Here is a 12,382-nt window from a genome sequence, read left to right on the forward strand (position 1 = left end):
TTACAGTAATGCCATTAGTGTCTGTGTGCGTGTGCGTGTCTGTATGTGTTTGTGTATGTGCGCAGACAGTCGTGTCAGAGGTCATAAAGACCTTTCATTCCAAATAATAGTTTCTGGGAAGAAGAGAGAGTCTGTGTGTGTATGTGCATGTACACATGTTTGTGTCATTCTTTTTGTACTTGTTTACTTATATACATACTGTTATTGGATTATAGTGGTCGTGTTTTATATTTTCTGACGTTAATGATTAAAACTGAATGATACATTTTCTTTAAATGAACTAGTTAATCAACCACTCCTCAGGGTTTTGGTTTAGTTGTAGTTATTTTACATTTCTTGGTGCAAAAAGTCCTAAGGGGCATTTTAAGTCACAAAGGTTTAATCCAGTCAAGTGTCTAAGTCATTTCATCAGCAATAAGAGTTGTAGTCAAAGTTTACTTCTGCAATAAATCATTTCAGATAGGCAGAAAAATAAATTATTATTATACAAGATACAAAATGTATGCATTAGAGGTTTGATTGGATTGATTAAAATATGCCGTGAATGAATTCAGTGAAATGAAGTTGGCTGCTTTACATTTTCCCCTTACTAAGTGATTACATTTGCATCTATTTGTAAACGTGTCTGTCTGTTTGTGTATGTGTGTGTGTGTCTCTTACCTGCCAAAACGAGATGTGGCTGTCAGCGTTGGAGTATGTTGCTAGGTAACGACCATCAGGGGCAAACGCCACGGCGGTGATCGGCCCTTTATGACCATGAATGTTCTATGAGAGGGAAAGAGCCAGAATAAGCAAAGGAATTCTGAAACAAGATTAATTCTCCGATTAACAACATTTCATGAGATGGAAATACAGAAATGTATACTTTTTAATTAACAGCATAACTTCGATTCATCACGCACGCACACAGCATTTAAAAGCTGCACAACCAAAATAATAGATAGCATCACTGTGAATAAGCCAAAGAAAGTGTAAGACAGAAAAGCTTTTCTAAAACTGAGCATGAGCATTTAGGATGTATTGATGGGAAACACACACGGAATGAGAAACACTCCCACATAAACAAGATATAATAGATGTAATATTAGTATTTAAAAACATAATAATAACATAATAAAAACTAAACACTTGTTTTTTTCTGTACACTGGAGGCCAACAATCGATGATGCAGCTCTAAGTTTAACAGCTTTTCACCAATGAAACACGAGTCAACAGGCTGCAATAAACACTTCACTGTATCACCACATTTACTGCATCGCTCCAATTCATCACCAGATTATTTCTTATAACCAATGACAGAGAGCTCAAATCAGAGCATGACATAAGTTATCCAAAGCAAAAGACTTCATGAGAAGAGAAATACATTTGGAGTGTTTCTGTTCCACACACACAGAACAAAATGAAAAAAAGCTTTTGGTTATTTTTCCTGGTCACTGTTTGGTTCTTGGTTAATAATTCCATCAGATGTGAAGCGGCAAAACAAACCAACGCCCCATCCATGTGTAACGCAATCAAACATCCCACCAGATGCAGGGTGTGTAACGCAATAAATCTCCCCTCCACACAATCGAGATTACAGACTCTCACATCCAGATCAGATTAAGACATCATTGCCTCGGCCCTCCAGGCCTTGAAATAATAACCCATATGTGGCGATTAAAGAAGAAAAAAATAAAAGTAACGCAATGAAATGAAAATCTCATCTTTCTAATTCATTCTCTCTCTCCTGCCTTTGATAGGGGAAATCCTATTTGGTGGCAGCAGTGGTAGCTGAGAATAAAGGGGAATTATTTTGATTTTTTTTCCCCAGCACTGTCCATCCTCAAACCCCTCTTGGCTTTCTTCTTTCCCAACTCTTCCTATTTTATCACACGCTCATCTGGGACGTCCCAAATCTCATTTTACCTCAGTATTGTTGTTGAAGGTAAATGGAGGAAAAAAAAAGGTAGAAAAGTGCAAACGCATAACAGCTTGGGTAGGAAGATCTAACTCAAAGGTGGAACAATTATTTATAAAACGCGATGCCTTTCCAACTGGGCACACTTCTGCTGATATGGCTTTGAGCTAAAGCTTTTTTCATGTTTGGGAAAAGGTGAAAGACTGAAGGGCCAAATCAGCAGAGTATAGTGGCTCCTGAAGGAGTTCAAGGGAACGATCACGGATGGAAGACAGCAAATACATAATGACTGCACTTGGTTGTAGTTTGTAAATTTCAGGCTCTCAGTGAGCCTTGGGTCCCTTTAGAACTGGTGAGCAAGAATCACTGAGCTCACTGAAAAAACATAAATAGTAAGCTCAGTTATGGTTTGAAGAAGAAGAAGACAAAACCCTTTACTTGATCCCTAAGGGAAATTCTGTTCCACACTCAGTTGTTATATACAGTCTGTATTACAAGTAATAATGGAGTGTTCGTGAACCAACACAGACACAACGCAGAGGGAAATCGGGAAAACAGGAAACAAATGCGTCCGGTCAGAGTAGCAAACACTGTACAAAGTCTCACACACAGATGTGAGTGAGACAGAAACAGGATGTACAGGAAAAATGTTTAATGCATCATGAAATATTGATGACATCATATATATTATGATCAGTGCGTGTGTTCCAATATGTGTATGCACTGCTACATGAGTGTGTGTACGCATCCTTGGGTTTGTGTGTGTGTGTCACAGTGGGCTGCCTACCAAATCAATCGGCCTATCAGAGAGCAGTGAAGCACAGTGAAACCACTTACAGCACTCCACTTCTGTGCGCGCTGTTCAGACTGCAAGCCTTAGTGCTCAATTCCGATTAATTGCACATATGTGATTCTTTTTTTGTTAGACTGTTCATATTGATCTCTGAATGTGGCCTGTGGGTGATACCAGTCTGAGCAGATCATGCTCCTGAAGTGACCCGCACACGCAAAAGAATAACTTAACATGACATACTACACGCTTGCCTAGACATACGCAACGTTCTCGTATTTGACAGCATCACCGGAGCTCTTGCCCTCCAAAGGCCCATAGGTCAAACGGCTTGTATACCGAGAAAAAAAGAAGCTTTTTGCTGCAGAAAAACACACCCTGGAGTTGTTGGCGTTCAGTGACTGCTTATTTTAATAGTTTTAAGCACTTGAACTGAAGAACCATACAGATAACTCCAATGAACAGTCCAACGTTCGCGAATATCTGATACATTCAATCCAAATCACCCAAAATACTTACTAAATCTCATTGTCCTCCATCATTTCACAGTTGGAATGACGTAAAGGTTACCAGAATTCCAATCTAATCGGTCCGCCTATGGCCACATTTGTCCACTGTTCACAGAATATAGCCGAGGCGAGCCTGCCATAGAGGAAACGCATGTGCAGGTGTCATACGTCCATGAATACATCAATTTTCAATGGTATACTCTAGGTCTTATACTTGAAATACTTATGCTAATTTCTGTCACATCAGACAACACAACTCTAGTCTATTTTCCATTTGGGGCTATGTGCTGTGTAAATTGAAACGTAGAAATTAAGTAAGATGAAAATGAAGGAACTCAGGACGAAATCACCTCTTCCTTGCAGGACATGTCTGCGGACAGAGAACATTCTGGGTTTCTCCTTTGTCTACAATTAGTAACCTCAGAAGAGTCTGTTAAAGGAGCTCCACAAGCAGCTGCACGCACGCACGCACACACGCACACACACACGCACAGAGTAATTCAGCTGACAAAGAGCTGTTCACGGAGGATGATCAAAGCTGTGGCAGATGGTCATGCAGGGACAGGCTAGCTACAGTTGGACAAACATACATACACAGTTGGATTAGGCACAGAAACCCTGCGTCGCATGAATGTGTCTATGCTTGTCCTTCACTTCTTTCTCTCCTGTCATTCTCCTTCCTGTATCCCCCTTTCTTTTTCTACCCTTCACACACATGTAACTCAAAATGATTTAACCACCCCCTGGCTGATGCCAAGATCGAGTTTCCACTGGTGAAGAACAACAGCTTTGTCAGCTTGAATCAGTTTCAAAGGATTCCAATAGTGATCAGTTCTTACAGCCACAAGGGTCGGATGACCACAGCATGATCCACATCTAAACGAGTATCTGGACCATCAGGATGTACTTAATGCATACATGTGTTTTATGCCAGAATTTGGATAAATACAATATTCTCACTTCTGTTATTGTTGGTTTGAGGACCTTCTGCTCTTCCATTGGTAAGGGATTCATTGGGCAGCCAATGAGTGAGCTACCACTTAATAATTTATTCTGGAGTATATCTGTGAATAATAACTGTTGTGTAAATTACACAACATTAATCATCATCATCTGATATTTCAGCATTGGCTTTTATTCACCGTGGATAATCAATGTGAAGAACGGGTGACATTTTATCAGATGAAAGCTCGAGAGAGATAGAATTGAATGGGTTAAATGTACATTACGGAAATTTTTCGGAAATAATCCCCCAAAATTCTATAGTAAAATTAATAGATTAATTCATATCCACAGCTCTTAAATTAAAAATGAACTTGCTAGAATGATTCCACCCCGCCCCCACAGACTCGCGCACACACACACTTCCCGCAAAGCCATATCTAATGAATGTTAATTACTGTGTATAACACACAAAGGAAAAGAAAATCTACTACACAAATACTCACACACACGCATGTACACAGAGAGAAAGAGAGTGAAAGTGAGTAGATGTTGGTGAGCAGGGTGCAGTGCTGTTATCAGATATAAATGACCCCCACCACCAGACTAGACTGCTTGGGTTACTGCAAATCAATACAGAGCAAATTACCAACACACAGACACACCCACACACACACAGACATATAAATGCATGAAAGACACAAGCACACATTGTGGAGAGTCATCACTTCATCATTTATCTATTACAGAAAAAAAACTACAAAACTCCTGTGTCCTCGGAGGGCTTTCCCAAAAATTTGAAGATGGATGATGAATGAATAAACAGATTAAAAGAAGGTAAATATATTAACAAACGTGAATGTGAAAACAAATGGACACAGGGCTCTCCAACCCAGTCCTACAAGGGCTCCTATGAAGCAGGTGTTCTATCCTGCTTCATAGAAAACCTGCTGGATGGGGGGCCCTTGTAGAACTGGGTTGGAGAGAACCTGAACTAGAGAATGATAGAAGCATAGATTAAAAGTTTGAATGGATGACTTAACAGATGTATGAATGGGAAGTGATTGAAGTTATTGACGTATACTCTATTTGGAAAGAAAGATGAAAGGAAGACATGTGAGCAGATGATTGCGCGAACTGAGTTTGTGTATATGGAAAAGAGAAGGGGTTCAAGCACTGGACCTTGAGGTACCCCTGTGAACAAGTAGTGCGATTTAGACACATCTCCCCCTCCATGACACTCTTAATTAAAGAGCTCCCTGAGAGAAAAGACGTCAAAGCAGCTGGGAGGCAATCCTAAGAGGTCAAGCTCACACAATGTGGAGAGGAAGATTTGATGGTTGACTGTGTAAAAGGTAGGTAATAGGTCAAGCAGCATTAGAACTGAGGATTGGCTAACAGCTTTTGCCATTCTGGGTTTCCACTACAGACAAGAGGGCAATTTCGGTGGAGTGACCTCGCTTGAAGCCAGACTGGTTGGGGTCATGCAGGTGGTTCTCAGATAGGAAGTAAGGGGTTAGGGTTTAAGTTCAAGATTTGATTAAAGACTGAAAAGGAACGAAGGAAGGATTCTCAACTGAAGGGATAGTACAAGTCTAGATTTTTGAGCAGTGGGCTGACCCAAGCTTGCTTGAATGTGGTATGGACTACCCCTGTTGTGAGTGGGGAGTTGATGTGTGCCACTGCAGTGCAAGTGTGGGCTGATGAAAGTAATTGTAAGTTGATCATAAAATATTTTTACATACCTGACATTTTCCTGTACGAACATCATAGAGAGCGACTGAACCCTGACGAGCTCCAACTGCGATCCGATGACTGCGATCACAGTAACCCACCATGTAGAACCTGTAAGGGAAGGCAGAGGGAGAGAGCAAGAGAGCGAGAGATTCAGTCACACATCCCAAGGCTATCTGTCACCTGTGGGATAACCTTTGACCTTTGACACCACCACAATCCCCTAGAGGTCAATTTGCCCGCTAGTTGCCCCCGAAGTTACACACAACAACTGAGGCTTGTTAACGCACATGCTCACTTACTTGCAGATAGCAGGGAAACACTCCTGTAGTCCTTTCTTTTTCACCAGAGAACCTTCAATACAATACATGATGATATCCATCACCTAGAGCAGAGGAAATGAGTTTCATTAATATTCTATTATTCAGGCATTGCTTGGAAAAACATTTTCGATAGGATGTCTGTGAAGGTTCTCAGTCAGCCAGGTCATGGTATCCAGGGAAAGCAAAGTGCAACTGGACTTGCTGGCAAAGGCTTGAAGACGTTGAAGAACTGAAGAAGCCTTTTGGAGAAGAGGTGAAATGTCTTCAAGCCTTTACCAGGAAGTCTAGTTGCCCAAGATCCACTTTCCTTGGATTTTAGATGGGCGTGGGTTGGAAAATGTCTTACGGTCTGATTGACATGTAGGTCATAGTTCATGGATTACCTCGACCAGCAGGTCCACAACATCTCCAGGCATCTTCTCAATAAGGATGTCAATGACTCTCAGGATCTCCGTCTTTGCTCGGGCAAGAGTAGTGGTGTGCACGTTCTGCTGGGACTGAGAATTCGCCTGGGCCGCATTGTACCGATGAACCTGATCAAATAAAATAGTAATTATAAATGTATTTTTTTGTATGTTTTAAGGTCACAAGTTATACACCATGGCAAAACGGAGTACAGCAACAAGATGCAAACTAGTTATACTGCATCAGCGAGGGCTCTCCCAGACAAAGATTTCAAAGCAGACTGGGGTTTCAAGATGTGCTGTTCAAGCTCCTTTGAAGAAGAACAAAGAAATGGGCAACGTTGAGGATCGTAGACCCAAGGAAACTTAGTGCAGCAGATGAAATACATATCAAGCTTATTTCCCTTCAAAATCACAAGATGTCCAGCAGTGCCATCAGCTCAGAACTGGCAGAAACCAGTGGGATCGAAGATGTCTGGCCTGAATTGGTCTTCATGGAAGAGTTGCAGCCAAAAAGCCATATCTCCGCAATGGAAACAAGGCCAAGCGACTCAACTATGCACGAAAACATACTGTACTATATATATATATATATATTTCGACACACTAAATATGTGTATGTACTTAAGTAATAGCAAAGAAGTTAACACATTTGTACAATGATATGTGTGTTCTCTCGTAGTAAGTGTGTATGATTAGCCGAGTCTCACCTCTCTGGCGATAGTGGTAATAAAGGCGGGTGGCCGGGCAGTAGCTATGAGAGACAGGGCGTGACGGGCCGAGCGAGCAGAATCTGCTGGTGGGTTTAGGGGTAAACCCATTGTAATACTGTGAGAGAGAGAGAGAAGGAGAGCAAAATATAGACATGTGAAATATTTGTAATTTCAAATATTACAGGCTCACTGTGTAAAAGTCCAGCTGTAAGCTGAAAACTAAACAACCTGAAAGCTGAACCCGAGTCTGAAAACTTTTTCCCCCAACTACACAGAAATAGTGCTTGGTGCTCAGCTTGCCTGTTTCACACTGGTAGCATATGCAGAACTGCTACTGCGTGACTGTTGCCATCTGTCACACCGGACCTGCTGCGGGGCAGAACAACCACCTGGTGCTCAAACTCCCATGCAATTGTATTTATTCCATTGTTTCAGTTGTTTCTTTGTGGTAAACCAGTGTGCAGTTGTAATTTATTAACATGGGCGCCTAACTAAATAGTGAGTCTCACACACTGGCAGACATGGTGGTTCATGTAAACAGCAACAGGAAGTCAACTCCAGTCTGGCCCAGACCAGAAGGTTTTTATTGTTTTGTTTTTTTACAGCAGAGCACTGTTGTTTTTCCATTGTAAACACTCTTTTCTAAAGTATATTGAGCAATACATCTCATACACAGGTGCATCTCAATAAATTTGAATCTGGTCGTCTTCCCCATGATTGTGTCGCCAACTGAACCAGACTGAGAGACAATTAAAGACACAGGAAACCTCAGCAGGTGATTTGAGTTAATGAGCTGATTAGAGTGAGACACCCTGAGGCTACAATATTGAACTTTTTCACAATATTAACATTTTCTGAGATACTGAACTTGGGGTTTTCATGAGCTGTAAGCCATAATCATCCAAATTAAAACAAATAAAGGCTTGAAATATTTCACTAATGAAGCTATAATATATGAGAGTTTCACTTTTTGAATTGAATTACTGAAATAAATGAACTTCTCCACCATATTCTAATTCATTGAGCTGCACCTGTATATACACACACACACATATCTATATATATCTATATATATATATATATACACACACACAAATATAGGCATATATATGTATATAGGCATGTGACCATTACCATAATCTGCAGCACTCTTGACATTATATATATGATTTGGTAATTGCGCCAAATTGCAATTTGAATTTGAATTAGATTAATGCGCAGCCCTATTTACAATACACAGAGAGAGAGAGGGAGGGAGAGCAAGAGAGAGAGAGAGAGAGACCGAGAGTGAGAGAGAGCGGGGGTGTGTGTGTGTGTGTGTGTGTGTGTATGTGGGGGGGGTTACTAATATATGGAGTACAGAGATTAGTGGACAGCTTATAATGTCAAGGCCGGGTCAATGGGAGCCATTCAGCACTTGACGGCATAATGGACTCCCACAATGCAACAGGAATTAGACACACGCACACACACACAGCTGGCCACCCCTCCCTGTGTGTGTGTGCGCATGTGTATAAGAGAGAGAAAGAGCGCAAGAGAGAGGGGGCAAGCAAGTGGGCGAGCAAGGGCACTTTGTTAACAAATGACTGAGGGGAGGAGAGAAAGTGACTGGAGCTGTAATTAAACATCACAGGCCTGGGTTTCTGTAATTAATACAGGTAATTTATTGGCAATATATCAGTAATATTGATACATTTGCAGAGTAGCGTGTAATTGGAAACAGTCAGGATGTTGATATAAAGCAGGTAATTAGAACTCCAACCACCAAGGGTAATAATCAGTAATCATAACCACTGATGAAATAGTCTTGACTATGATTTTACCCTTACAAGCATCACACACACACACACACACACACACAATCAATACACCTAGTCACATGGTGCATCCCACTGCTAGAAGACACCTACAATCTACAGTATGGATGTGACTGATTTACTGCTTTACAGACAGTGCCACTTACTTGTTTACAGACTGGTTTACTGGCTTTACAGTGTGCTTTTAGTAAACCATCAAATGAAAGAGCTGAGAGAGCCGGTCAGTCAAAAAGCTTTAAATCAGTCAGTACACCAGTCAGTTAGTAGGAGTCGATGCAAGCATGGAAAAACATGCACAAATAATAATTCATAACCTGGCCTTCTGGCTGATCACAGACTGTTAAGCTGACTGGGTTTCTGACTTGAAATTTAATGTGTTATTGTTTTATTGACTAACTTATTGAATGACTGGTTTACTTATTGATCTAAGAAGAGCAATGTTATTTGGATTTCTGATTGGTATACTGGCTGGATTAATGATTGGAATAATAACTAGAGCAGAGCGCCCTTGGGGCCCTCAGGGCACTTTCCCCAAAATCTTTACGTTCCTCACCTTCTATGAAATCGTTACCCAAATCTACCCATCACCCCTAACCACAGCCTCCCCCTGACACACACACACACACACACACACACACACACACACACACACACACACACACACACACACACACACACACACACACACACACACACACACACACACACACACACACACACACACACACACACACACACACACACACACACACACACTGGTGTAAATTAGTTGAAAGACTTCTCTGCATGCAAGCACAAACACATACACGAACACACACGGGGTGAATCTTCTCATTTCTGCGTGAGAAATACAATTTTTCAAAACACAATGTAAACAGACTTTTATCTCAGTATGACAAACCTGTTGTCCCCTACTCCTGAAAAGATGTATTTATCTCTGCATGGCGAATAACGGCCAGCTACACTCACACATGCACACACACATCGATAAATCAGCCAGAGGTGTATGAGGTCAACAGTTGGGTGCCCCCCCACCTGAAGGCACCATAGGCAACTCTGTGGTTTCATGCATCGAGGTGAAACCCTTAATTCTTTAGCCAATAAGCCGAGACTAGAACAGCCCAGCTATCTGTATAAACCAGCCTGTATTTGTTTCTACCCTGGTGTTGCTTCCACAGCGCAGATCTAAATCTCAGCTTGACCACTTTCCCACCTAAGATTTTTCAAAACAGCCATACAAACAAACACAAAAGTAATTTCTAAAACTACTGTCCTCGATTCGTCCTGGTGTTCTGTGTCCTTATTTTTGGGGGTAGTGGTAAACATGTCTACACGGTCTCTTGAAGAAAAATACAGTCCATAACAAGTCTGTGGGGCAATGTAATGAGTCCTTCATCTCCGAAACTGCTCCAAAGTAGATCTTGAACAATTGGCCATTCACTGAAATGGCAGCAACTTCCAAAAACAAACAAATACTCAACTACTGAGCTTATAACGTAACACTCCAGAACACGCCTTCAGTTGCACGCTCAATTCTAAAAACGGCTCAAGGCCCAACTCTCTGTCCACACCTCCAATCAATGGATGCTTACTCCCACACCCAGCCCAAGCCCAGCCCTTTGTGCGTGTGCGTAGGCATGTAGCAAGCCAGGAAAGTCAGTGCGTAGAGCAGTGGATCAGACATCATAATTCCTTTAATTTGCTAATGGCATGCATGTTTGGTGCTAAGGAGGGACAAAAGCCGAGACAAGAGCTTTGTATGTTGTTATATGAAACATTTAACATGTGTGTGCGCACTCACTTGGCCAGCTGTTTCTCCGCATCAGCACACAGCTCCAGCAGCCCCATAAGCACTGCTGACACGTCCATATATGGCTCCCACACAGTGAAGCCTCGGCCAATCAGATCGATGGCGGTGCGGCGGATGGTGCTGTGTGGCGGCAATTTGGGGCTGGGGGGCTGCAGCAGCAGGAAGGTAAGAGCCTTACCTGCAAACAATAGAAACCATAGAATATATCCATAAGGGCAGGACAGTCAGGATGGAGCAGTAGATATTCTAACTGATTCACAAGTTAGAGGGTTTTAACCAAAATTAAACAATCTATGATATAACAGAACTTTCTTCATATTGTTATAAAATTTTCACATTTCCTTTCTATCATTGGTATTTCACATAGTAATAAGAAATCAAATGCAATGTGAAAGGGCCAATGTCAGCCCATTTGTTGTTGATAAACAGTAACTACAAGGTTTACAAGATGGACAACTAAACGGAAACAAAATGGAGACTGCGGAGAAGCCTTTATATTTCAGCTCATCTCTTTCTGCTGTTCTGGAAATTTATCTCCTCTAGATCTCCTTGCCTCTTCTCCAATTTCTAGGTCTTCAACAAAGCACTGGCTGATGTTTTTCACTTGCTTGAAGACTTTCAGGGGTTGATAACAGGCAAAACGACTTGACGTATGGCAGACTGTACTCATAAATGCAAAAATACATAAATGCAAAACGCAAATCTCAAATTCAAATCATTGAAAACAGCAAAATGGTTCGTGGGCAGACTTGTCAGAAATGTTCTGATCTGTACAGGCCAAAGTCTCTCTCAGTATTCTCTTCAATCCCAATGCCAGTAGGATAATCAACACTAGAGTATTCCGGAAGTAAGTGGTAGATAGTTAATGGAAACAGTTAAGTCTCTGAATGGTGCCATAAATGTCATAATAATAATAATCAATAACTGAACAGAGAAATGGATGGCTGAATGGGGCCATGGATCAAAGGTCATGAGGCAAATTCAAAACCCTGTGTTGTGAATGCGTGTCAACATGATCGTTAGCCTGTGAGGCACTAGACCACCCACTGTGGAATGGTCATTAGGCCAAAACTGAACAATGGCTCCGATTGTGTCTGTATATGGGAGTTATGATGGACTGTAACAAATCTGATTGAGGTTACACCTGACCGTTACTTTGTACCTTGAACATTTCCCAGAGAATTAAACATCGGCCAAGAGGGCCAAGGTCGGTTAGATTTTCTTAGCCCTTCTCCCTGTAGTAAACAGGGGACATCTTTGTTTAAAGCAGGCAGGGCCACTATTGACAAAGCATCAGTTTGCCATAATGAGCTGTTAGTTGGAGCAGTAAACATGTCACATTAAGGCTGATTAGAGACAAGGAAGAGGAAGGTAATGGGAGGGGGAAGAGGGAACAAAGATAAAGGGGGAAAGAAAAGGCATTTAATTAATAGTGGAAGAAGT

The 12,382-nt window shown here is 41.5% G+C and overlaps 1 protein-coding gene across 1 annotated transcript in view; it reads right to left on the reverse strand.

Moving 5' to 3' along the window:
• wdr7 (WD repeat domain 7) overlaps nucleotides 1–12,382 on the reverse strand; it is a 54,757-nt gene that overhangs the window by 4,833 nt on the left and 37,542 nt on the right. The window contains exons 24-29 of the mRNA XM_076163680.1: nucleotides 10,931–11,117; nucleotides 7,310–7,427; nucleotides 6,579–6,728; nucleotides 6,175–6,257; nucleotides 5,884–5,983; nucleotides 661–765 (exon numbers count right to left, since the gene is read on the reverse strand). Coding sequence (XP_076019795.1) covers nucleotides 661–765; nucleotides 5,884–5,983; nucleotides 6,175–6,257; nucleotides 6,579–6,728; nucleotides 7,310–7,427; nucleotides 10,931–11,117 — 743 coding nt within the window. The remainder of the gene's footprint in view (nucleotides 1–660; nucleotides 766–5,883; nucleotides 5,984–6,174; nucleotides 6,258–6,578; nucleotides 6,729–7,309; nucleotides 7,428–10,930; nucleotides 11,118–12,382) is intronic.

The sequence above is a fragment of the Genypterus blacodes genome, unplaced genomic scaffold (genome assembly GCF_046128005.1).
Source record: "Genypterus blacodes isolate CSIRO-AG114 ecotype Tasmania unplaced genomic scaffold, CSIRO-AGI_Gbla_v1 ptg000133l_1, whole genome shotgun sequence".
Classification (NCBI taxonomy): domain Eukaryota; kingdom Metazoa; phylum Chordata; class Actinopteri; order Ophidiiformes; family Ophidiidae; genus Genypterus; species Genypterus blacodes.